The sequence below is a fragment of the Tigriopus californicus genome, chromosome 1, assembly GCF_007210705.1.
Source record: "Tigriopus californicus strain San Diego chromosome 1, Tcal_SD_v2.1, whole genome shotgun sequence".
Lineage (NCBI taxonomy): Eukaryota > Metazoa > Arthropoda > Copepoda > Harpacticoida > Harpacticidae > Tigriopus > Tigriopus californicus.
Genome location: NC_081440.1, coordinates 8,147,894 through 8,159,336, shown reverse-complemented (window position 1 = coordinate 8,159,336; position 11,443 = coordinate 8,147,894). Strand labels below are relative to the sequence as shown.

Genomic DNA, 11,443 nt, shown 5'->3' with positions numbered 1-11,443 from the left:
CGAAAGAATGAGCGAAGCAAGGGAGGACTTTCAGATTTGTAGTAGTTTGCCCAAGTTTGACATTTAACTTTGAGCACAGTATTGCGCCAATCCATGGACATTCATGCCCATGTTTTCGAGGCAGAAACAAATCCAGCACCGTTCCACAAGGAGAATTGATCCCGGATTTCCAAAGCAAAATGGCGGACTTACTCTCCAAGGAAGAAATGGTAAGTAAGCGGTATTAGGCGACAAGTACGGAAATCGTCCCACTTTTTTAGGCTTTACTGAGATTTGATGCAGGCCTCTCACCCATCCCAGTGAATTCGAACTGAATCTGGCCTTTGATTTATGAAAATCAAAATGTATTTTTCTAATCCCCTTCAAAGGAAGACATGGGCTTGGACAACGAGCAAGTCCTGGTGCTGAAACGGTGCTTTGATGGTTTTGCCGATGAGGATGGAGCCATTCCAGCGGAGAACGTAGGCAACATTCTTTCCCTCATGGGCCTCAAAGTCAAGCCCACTGCTTTAAGAGAAATCATTGAGGAGATAGATGAAGATGGTGAGCAATCTGTCCTGATGTGATTGATCAGTGGAATGTCATAACATTTGGCGTTTGTTATTCAAGGCTCCGGTTTGCTTGAATTCGGCGAGTTTTGCCAATTGGCGGCACGATTTCTAATTGAAGAGGACGAGGAAGCCCTGAAAAAAGAATTGAAAGAAGCCTTCCGAATTTACGACAAAGAAGGTAAATATAGCGAAGGCAATGACCTTCCCGAACGAGTCCTACCAAATAAAATTGGGTTTTGTTTTTCTCCAGGCAATGGCTACATCTCAACCGACACTTTGAAAGAAATCCTCAAAGAATTAGACAACAAGCTCACTGCTGCTGATCTGGATGGTATTATTGAGGAGGTGGACGAGGACGGCTCGGGGACTTTGGACTTTGACGGTAAATAGCATTTTATCCTAAATCGTCCTAGTTGATTGTCACGTGCGCAGCTACCGCAACTAATACAGGGCCTCGGAAACCCATTTTGGAGCCTCAGTCACGATATCGGATCAAAAAAAAAACTGAGATTCGACGTTTCTTTCATCGTAGCTTAGCTATGCTTAGTTTGGGATTGTTCAAAGGCCTGTTTTTCGAGGTCTTACCAAGCACTTAGTTAAATGCTTGGATGTTAACCGATATGAAAATGCACTGGCGAAAGTGGTGAGCGGATGTTCATTCTGGGTAACGTCAAAGCCTTAGCTCAGAGGTACAACCGTTTAAAAACTCGCCATAGTTATGCGTAGTTATACCATCAAGCTATTTTCAAGTGCATTTACTTTCCCAAGATCATTCTTTGTTGGCCAGACGGGCAAAACCTTTTTTTTCATATCCACATCACCACAGAATGCATGTGTGCATGTATCAAAGTGCAACCCAATGATTATTTGTTTTTAGGGTGATGTAAAGTAATTCAGGTTATATGCAAAGAAATGTTTTGTACCTGAAAAGATATCAATTTCACTCTCTAGTAAGCAAGCCATTTCAAATGTTAACTCTAGTTTTATGAGAGCAACTCTCTAGGTCAAAAATGAAGGACCCTTTACAATTCATTCGTTGATTTTGAAGACCCGCTTCCTTTAATATCTGCTATGTAATTTATCAGGTCACTTTTGAAAGGCAGTAACATTTACCATCCTCTGTAAATTTAGTGAACCGGTTATGCAACAAGTTATCTCTTACCACTTAATGTTTTGTTCATAGAGTATTGTGCAAACATCGATTGCTGCGCTGACGCAACAAATCTAGGTTTCAAAATACCCTTCCTTTCAAACAAAAATGTACAAGATAAATATAAAAATTAAAATATATGTAAGCTAAACTTTGCTCCCTTCAAATATTCCCAGGGAGTATGTACGTAGATGTTGATCCGGTAGCAAAGAGCATCATGCAAGTTAGAGCTCCATAATCTTTTGATCAAAATTCCTGATCAACACAATACTCAAAGGCTACTACCAATTCTAATTCGTTGGTGGATCAGCTAATATATGAATATAAAATTCAGTGAGATACATACCTTTTTCAGTCTTGAAATGCTGGGGATTCCATTTCCAGTAGCGGTAAGACAGTCCGAAAAACTAAACAAAACAATTCATGCAAAACTTCCTTTTATGCTCTTTTTGTGATTTGTTCTTAGATATTCGTGTCGAAGTTCTTTTGCTTACATTTAATTTATTGTGAATTAACGCAGAGAGTTGTGATCATCTCACATGGGAAATAGACTTTTCTTTTCGAAATTTGTTTTGATATATTGTATCTTTATCTTAGAAAGCCGTTCATTTAGTAACAAATAACAGTTTTTAAGCCAGCAGAGAAAGGTATCGATGAATTACCCACAACAGGAATGCCCGTCCAACGCCAGATAACCTGTGCTACACCACATATTGTCAATCATCTAGTGAACAAAAGATAACAATAAAACTACCCATTCCAAATCGTATGCACAAGACGAAAGTTCGTGATGTTCGTTCAATCTAGACGCTCCTATGGCAATTACTTGGTTAAATTGGTGAGTTTTCCCGAATAGAAGTAGTTTGATCCAAGTTCAATTATGAATACATTTTTTGGATGATCTTGCAATCCCTCTTCAAGACTTGAGACACTCCTAATTATCCTAATTTAAGTAGACAGTGTCTTTTTCAGGAGAAGAGGCTGATTCCTCATTTCTATTCTGTGATGATAATGAAAATGATCATCTTTTTGATCGACTTGTTTTTGTGAGCTCGCCAAACTTAAAAGTAAACAAATCATACTGGCTAATTTGGAGCACTTACATCCAATGTTAACCCTACCAGGGAGCCCAAACAAAATGGGAAAAATTGCTAAATGAAACATTCATATTATTCCGCTCGTAGATAATGCAGGTAAAATTATTGATCAGGGCTCGTCAATGAAGGATTTAAGTGTACACGTAGTCCTCCAAAGTAATGGAAAGTTCGATGAGCTCATCCAGTTGAAGGTTTCAAATGTGTGGTTGGATATATCGTACGTTTAAGTCCAGAGAAAAGCATCACGATGCTAACTCTGTACAAATCGATTGTTCAGTCACATGTTGAATATTCTTCACCCATTTGGGCTCCAATGAGTTCAGCAGGTATGCAAAAGGTGGAACAAGTCCAAAGATGTTTCACTAGGAAAATCACAGGAATGAGAGAGCTCAGCTATTGGTTAGAAAAGTTGGGACTTTACAATGTTCAGAGAAGGCACGAAATGTATTTGATACTATAGATCTTCGAAAGCATCCATGAGCTTTGTCCCAAACCAGGATTTAGGGTCAATTGTAGTGACCGTAGAGGCTTAATGTGCATGTTGAGAGCATCTTCAATTCCTCGAGAATCCAGGCTAGTTAAAACAATGAAGTCCTCCTCTCTTCTTTCTCCGGTTCCCTCATTGTTCAATTTGCTGCCCTCAAATATGCATAAGGGGAATTTAGATGTTGATCCTATACTAGGATTTAAGTCATGCTTGGACAAGTTTTTGACTAAATTTTTCATCGACCTTTTATTAAAGGGTTAGCTAGATCTGCCAATTAATCGCAAATTATATCAATGTAAAGTTAAAAAAATGAATACTTTTTCTGTCTTGAACTTTTAGGAATTCCATTCCCATTAGCGTTAAGGAAGTCCCAAAAAATGTAATGGCATGATCGGAACAAACGGTCGATCATTGCATTACACGGAACACTATTTTATATGAGATAAGGACAAATCTTGTTAAAAAAGACAATTTTTTTCATTAAAATCTGATATGAATTGATCGGACCCATAGTCCTTTTCATTCTCCTCTCCTTCCTCTTGGAAACGTAGAAACACAAGAATGCGCCCTAAGATGTCTGACTTTAGCTAGATATTTTTCTCTGAACAACTTGATGATGAAAGTTGCTAGTATGCTACAAAAACATAATATGTAGGTAGCTCTCTGGATTTCAAAAATGTTTGTAATTTTACCCTTGTTGAATTTGAAAGGTCTCTCACACGGGTAGGTGGTGTTTTTATGGCGTTGAAAATCTTTTTCCATTAAATTGTGCTAAAAAAGAGCTAATGACAACTTGAGAAAAAGTGATGTCATTAAAGTTAGTCACCAAAAGCATTTTAATCCGTGCTTTTCTTGGTACTATTTTTTTGGAATAAATTGATTGCTTAAGTGTTGAAGCATTATCAATCAAACAGTCTACAACCTCCCGTACAATGGTTATTTACACGCCATAATTGTTGTGAATCTTACCCATAGAGAATTGGAAACACCTCTGAGAAGAGTTGATGCCTTATTAATAGTGTCATAGTACTTGGGCAATAAATAGTTCATTAAATAATCTCTTGATAAAGTCTGCCATCTTTGAGCGTGCTCTCTAGTTTTTACGTTTTTTTGTCCGCACCTAGAAGAAACAGAGGGCACTTCCTCCGCTCAATGAAAAGGACAAAATAGTGACTCTGCAGTTGTTACAGATTGGTTCACAATGCAGAGAAAGCACCCTCTGACGTGCAAAATAGGAAGCCATCCTTTTCCTAGTGTTGGTAGCAGCTTTGAGAGTGTCTCGGGCTTGAACGAACACTGGATGCAGTTAAAGTGGCACATTTTATCCGAACGTATTGATAGGTAGTGAGTGATGCCTCTTACGCGTATTTATATGTTTATAGAATGGAATCAGATGAAATGATGTAATACTTTGAAAAGAACATGAAAATTGTTTTGCCGTTTTATCTTTCAGAATTTATGGATATGATGGCGGGATGAACGAGCTATTCCAGTGGAGACGACGGCATATCGGTGAATATTGATTTGTCTGCTACAAAGAACTTCCATGCCATTTATAAATACATTGAAAACTATTTTGATCATTCCATTCCGAAATATTTGAAATAAATGCGATTGTGCTGATGGTGAATGAGAGTTGGCATTAGCACTATCAATCGAATGATTTTGTCAATGTGTAACCAATATAAAAAGAGGCCTGGGATTTTGACGCGTTTAGTATTGTTATGGCAAGATGAGAATTGCATTCCATATCAACCCCTTGTAAAGAAATAAGCTAAACTTTGAATCAACCATTTAACTGACGATTGCCGTCCATTTCTAAATGCTATTCAAATTTAGCGCAATATCTTTTGAAGAGCAGACTTGCCAAACCGGGTCATTTGAATGGGTCATTGCTGTGGATGGAATAAACTAGAGGGCTAGCCCTCTAGAATAAATGAACTAGAAAAAGGAAGGTCCAGTGGAACCAAACACCTTGAAATTAATACGCCAGACCTTTGTCAATTAAATTTCAAAGTGAGTGAAATTGATTATCAGGGCAGTTATAATGAAATTTTTTGGTAAGGAGCAAAATTGCAGTAAGTCTTTATTTATTTTTTGAAAAAGGTTGTAAATTCCCATTTCACCTCAAAATGATGTAAAAGTAGTGATGGCCCTTACTAATCCTTCGTTTTAGACACAAAGTGCTTTGCTCTTGTAGCAACTGAAGGAATTTTCAAGCTTTTAAGGCAATTGCAGCACTCTTTGAAAACATTGGCTAATGGCGAAACATATGCATGGGCATTTGATAAAATTTAGCCTTGGTGATTTGGTGGATCTTACGGTCCGATGTTGGGTGCGAGGAAGGAGGGGCAGGGTTATAATTTGGGCTTGGCTCTTAATAAGATTGATTTTCGTTGCTTAAAATTTCGTGATATTTGAAGTGCTTTTAGTTTGTTGGCAGAAAATCAACCTTTGGCTTGAAAGAGAGAAAGTTATACCAAATTTGTCAATTTTCCACTTTCAATGGCTTAAGTCACACGTAACTGAGAGGGAAGCTTGAAAAAGTCTGAACATTTCTTGTGCTCTTTTCCCATTTGACTTTGCGTTATTCTTGCATACCTTCAGCAATCAGTTATCCAATAAATCACTTGTGCGAAAAATGGGCCATCTTCGATTCCTTCCTAAAGCAACTGTGGAGCACAACGTCAATTTGTTGAGAGCGCAGAAATTTGTGCGACACATTTTCCACGTACAGAAAAAGACAAGCAGTTTTAGGTGATACTTACTGCGATTCGCCAAAGCATTTTTTTTTCGAAGTGTGCTTTTGAAACACTCTTCTTCAATTCACGTTCACAAATGTCACCGCTTGCTGCCACCAGTGCTTCCATATCATGTACGATCATGCGTGATTTTTATCGGAAATGACGTGGCAGGAGTTCATGCTTTTTCCCGAAAAGTCTTAGGCTTTTACCAATCGCACTAGAAATACCCAATTCAATAGATCAAGTCTCACCACCAAGTAAAAATAAATATAAAAAAACTCATAATTTTTCATTCTTTTCTACAATTGTCAATGGTACTTGAAATCACAATAATGCACCTTTTTGTCAGTGTTGAAAATTAAGGACAGGGAATTACCGCTTGAAATTTAGGTGGTTTGACTCAAAGAAATTAAGAAAATGGTCCAAAAGCAAGATTCAACAATATACATGAAGCTTTATAAGCCACCTTCATGATGAATTCAATTAAAGACGGTGAGATTTTAACTGAATTTGCCATTTTGTAATTTTTTTGCCCTCCGACAAATTTTTGGAGCTTTTTCCTACCACTCATCTTGAACCACTGGCTATCATGCAAAGCTCAATCCTGACCTTGACTGGGCTGTATATGTGAACATTGCTTTACCGTGGCCATAGATATCCGGCACCAAACTTCTGGACTGTGTTCTTGGGAGAGCTCATTATGGGAAAAGGATCCTGATGTAAGAACAATTTCTAATAAAACCAATTTTGCGCTTTATGCATTTTTTAGTTACAAGAACCCATTCAAGTTGTAGGATCCGCGTAAAGTAAACGTCTCCTAGTTCATACTCTCTACGAATGTTTGAAGGTAGCGAAGTACCGTAAACAATGATGGAGCCTGAAAAAGGGGGGTGCAGATTAGCGCCCTGAATGGTCCTTTTCATTGAGCGGAGGAAGCGCCCTCTGCTTCGTCTAGGTGCGGACAAACAAATGTAGAAACAAGAGAATACACTCTAAGATGCCAGACATTGTTAAGAAAATTTTTTTTATGAACAATGTATTGCCCAAGTACTGTGACACTATAAATAAGTCATCAACTCTTCTCAGGGGCGTTTCAAAGTATCAATCAGTAAAATTCCAGACAATAGGACATGCTCACTGAGGTTATTTACCCCTTTGCACCTGAGCGCCCCCTTTTGACTTACGTAGTGGTACGTGTGTTGAGTTTTTTGCTGTGACATGGGTCAATTGCAATAGTGTTGAAATTAATGGAGTTGTTATATGAAAAAAAAATAGTGCTAGAAATGATTAAAAAGATAAGACTTTAAGATCGTTTTGACACAGAAGATCAATTGTTGGTTGAAAAAGTGGACTCATTTTTACGTTTGACGCATCCCTACATACAAAAAAATGGCGCTTGGACGTAAAGGGGTACAAAAAGCAAAAAAACACCTGATCCTGTGATTGTATCCTACTATGACATATAAGTAATCATTTTACTGGGGGTGGTATTCTGTATGATTGATAACGCGTCAACACCTTAGTAATTATCGTTTCCAACAAAATAGTATGGGAAAATCAGTTTTATAAGTTTATAATGACTAGTTAAAAAAAAAATCACTTATTCTGAACTTATCATTAGCATTTTAAGCACAATTTAATTGAAAAAGATAATGCTGAAAAGTGACTGGTTTGCTTCAAGAGTGTTTATAATTATTATCCTAATAGGATTTGAAAAGTCTCTCAGAAGGGTTGGTGGTGTATTTTTGGTGTTAGTAAGATCAACAATAATTTGTTTAGCGAAAAATATCGTCCTAAAATCAGGCATCTTAAAGCTAGAGACTAAAGGAAGAGAGTGGCAACGTCAACAAATAAGAGCTTGTCTGTGATAGGGCCATTTTCTTGGTGCCACGCATTTCATTGGTTCTCTTCAAGGTTCTAATATTTGCAAACTTTTTCATGTCTTGTATAAGAAAAAAACCTCTATTGGATTTCAACCACAGACCATATAATGACTAGACCTCGCATAGCGCGAGGAAAAATACGAACACTTGCCTTCATCAGCTGGTACATAAATTTTGGTGTACAGTGACTCATGCTTTTTCATCGGCCAGCGTGGCCGGATTCTGAGTGAGTTTGCCACTGATGGCGTTCGTTGAAGAACCAGCGATTGTAGGTCGTTGGTGCTGATCAGACAGTCACCCTTCTCTTTTTGGGTGTACAGAGTTGTTGACTTAAAATCCATTTTCCTCTGCACTGAGGTCGGGCCAATGCGACATCTAGTCGTTGTATGATCTGTGATTTCAATTATCCCCTTTCAAGTCTAATTATTTTGAAAAATAAAGTTCAAAGAGCTGTTTTTACATTTTGATTTGCTTTGGTTCCCTCCACTTTGAAAAGCCACACTCTCTAGAGATTGTCTGATAATTTTGAGGTTCAGGCTCCCTTTTTGCTTAATTTCATGCTGCATCTCCAAATTTTGGGATGACTAAAATTTGTGCGAATTAAGTACATTGTACCCGTTTCTTCTCCTAAATAAGAGCGCCAGGAAATGAGCAAAATAATGACACCAAGAGGGAGCAATTTTTAGCTAAAACGAACATGCACTCAATAAAAAATGTTTGAGTGAAACTCTCTTTCTTTTTCCTCTCTTCAATAGCAGATGGGACCTGCTGGCTTGGTAAATGGGGAAGCAAGGCTTGTTTGGCAGAAGGCTTTAAGATACATTCAAATAATAATTCCGCCAAACAACCAATAAATGCATTCTTGTAAAGCAAAAACTTTTCCATAATTCCAATTGGAACATATTGGTGTCTTCAGTTTTTCAAGAGAAGACCCCATTTCAATGATTTTCCAGGACCAAGATAGAGCGTCCTCTTTGAAGCCAGGCTCTAGAGGACGCACTTTACGCTCTCAACCTCCGCAAGGGGCATCCTCGTTATTTTTGTGCTTTAATCTCGAGAGTCCGTTCATTCTCTTACTTAAGTCTCTAGTATTCTAGTTTTTCTCGGAATGTTTGTCCGCGAGTAGAGGAGGGAGAGGAGAATGAAAAGGACTATAGATGAAATAGAATGAAAAGACAACAGCTCGGATTTCAGTTGTGGGGGCTAGCCAGGCTGCCGCAATTGCAGCAAGGACTGCCATGATTTTAGCACATCCAGTGCTTCCAAAGATTCATTGAAAAAATTGTTTGCCATTTTATGACATCATTCGACAATTATCTTAAGCCATTGAAGTCCCCCATTCATTTGCTAAAGATGTCATACCATGTCAAGTCACAAAATTGCAATAAACACGAAAAGAAATAAACAATAACATCTTGTCATCAGTGAGAAGCATGGTGATACTTAGTTCATGGTAGATGCACAGGGCGCACTAGGGTGAAATCCAAAAACTTTACACTTTTCTATTGAGTACGACAGGGAGGTCAGCATACCAAAGCGGTTAAGTTTTGAACCTTAATTTCTGTTCCAAAACAATGAGTTTACATAGGTCCCAGATTAATTACATTCAATTACAATTCAACCACTTTTTCAGCTTACCTCTTTTGAATGAAAGGCATACCTTTACTCCGAATTCACCGTCATTCTTATTTTTACAGATTTTTATTAAATTAAGTAGCTCAGATACACATGTGTGGGAATTAACTCCCTCTATTTTTGGAATACGAGAACAATGCACATGCATATTAAATTGTCTGGTTAATGGTCCTTAATTGTTACTCTTTGACGAAAATTTATCTTAAAAATTGTCACAGGAATGACATTCTTTGCATTTGGATGAACATTCCTAATATTTTCTTTTTTCGGTTAGGTTTTTTACGAGCTTTTCTAACCGCTTCAGGGAATCTAATCCCCAGTACTACTAAAATGAAAGGTTATATAATTCGTTTATGTTTTACCTTTCAATCTTTATATGATATTTGGTCTACCAACGAATTTGAATTGGCAGACCGAGATAGTCCTTGAATGTAAGGTTGATCTGGAATGCTATCTAAAAAATTGTCCAAGTCTGACGTGAAAGATGCTACCGGATCAATAAGGCCTAAATAAACCCTATGAATATTAGAAGGAAGCAAATTAAACAATGTAGGAGCCCGAGAGAGAAGATAGTTGGATTTCATTGCTCAAACTAGCCTGGATTCTCGAGGGCTTGAAGGTGCTCTCAATACGCACATCAAGCCTCTACGGTCACTAGAATTGACCCTAAATCCTGGGTTGGGACAAAGCTCATGGATACTTTTGAAGACGTACAGTATCAGATACCTTTCTACCCTCTCCCAATACGAGAGCTCTCTCATTCCTGAAATGTTCCTAGTGAAACATCTTTGAAATTGTTCGACCTTTTGCAAACCCATTTTTTTGCGGAACTCATTCGAGCACAAATGGGTGAAGCAAATTAAACAGAAAGTTGTATAATAAATTATTAATGGTACGCCATCACTTTTTCAATCATCATTTCCATCGAAAATGTATGGGAAATGTCTTTTGGTGACTGACTTTCAAAACGTCACTATTACCAAACTTACCTTCAGCTTTTTTAGGACAATATAATGGAAAAAAATAACGGAAAATCTTTGGTATTCCACAAGTGCACAATATACGTATGTTGATCCCTGCTCCCTGTTGATTCCTCTTTGGATGTGTTACTTTTTGTTACTTTTACTTTTGTATGATTTGAAAGGTCTCTTAAAAAGAGAAAGCTAATTTTTGAATCATAAGCATAGGAAGAGATGTGACTAGACGGATCAACCCAAGCTAACCCTAGAATCGGACAATTTTGGACGCAAAAAATGTCAGATAGTGAGATTCTCAAGGGGAAAACTATATAATCTATGGCCTGAACATCATGCAGGCCAAACTTGAGTGCCCTGTTATTTTTTCTGTCAATAAAAGAACATAACAAAAGTTGAAGCATTGACCTAACCTAGAGCCCACAGCTACAAAGCACTCGGCATCTTTGCGACGAAGATTGTTTTTGCGACCAAAGTTGATTTTGTGAAATCTCAAAAGGCCCCAAAGTAAATATGAACATTTAAACGTAGGTCAAACCAAAAGCATTATAGAACTAGCAGATTCATCCGGAAAAGGATAGGCCAAAGTGTGTGCATTTTGACTTCCCGGCACAGAAAGCTTCATTTTTGAGCATGTTGAGGGAAATGGTCACACTGGATCAAGGTAAATATCAAGCACTCATCGTTCAATCCATCGATCAATCAATCAATGTACGTTTGTACTAATTTGTACTAATTTGTACGTAGGGCTGCTTCTCCGTCCCGGATGGTAATCCTTTCCATTGTCTTCTCGGATGGAACCCAGGTCTAGAGAGAGAGCGAACTCAGTGTTGTTTTAAGGCTTGTTTCAAGCGGGCTCATCCCATTCCAAGATTACGGGCCAAATCGCAAATCGGATACTTGCTTAATTCACGGGTGAGTT

At 38.0% G+C, this 11,443-nt stretch overlaps 1 protein-coding gene across 1 annotated transcript; it reads left to right on the top strand.

The window, feature by feature from the left end:
- Positions 1-50: 50 nt before the first annotated feature.
- Positions 51-4,915, top strand: LOC131878189 (troponin C, isotype gamma-like). The gene is made up of 5 exons (XM_059224106.1): positions 51-209; positions 369-543; positions 610-729; positions 802-933; positions 4,739-4,915. The coding sequence occupies exons 1-5, from the start codon at positions 180-182 to the stop codon at positions 4,762-4,764; spliced, it is 483 nt and encodes a 160-aa protein (XP_059080089.1). The 5' UTR covers positions 51-179; the 3' UTR covers positions 4,765-4,915.
- The last annotated feature ends 6,528 nt before the right edge of the window (positions 4,916-11,443 follow it).

What these genes read in the sequence shown, in the direction of transcription:
- LOC131878189 (XM_059224106.1), top strand. Translation starts at nt 180, where the DNA reads ATGGCGGACTTACTCTCCAAGGAAGAAATG. An exon ending in TACTCTCCAAGGAAGAAATG is followed by an intron (nt 210 to 368) that starts GTAAGTAAGCGG and finishes TCCCCTTCAAAG; the next exon opens with GAAGACATGGGCTTGGACAA. An exon ending in CCGAATTTACGACAAAGAAG is followed by an intron (nt 730 to 801) that starts GTAAATATAGCG and finishes GTTTTTCTCCAG; the next exon opens with GCAATGGCTACATCTCAACC.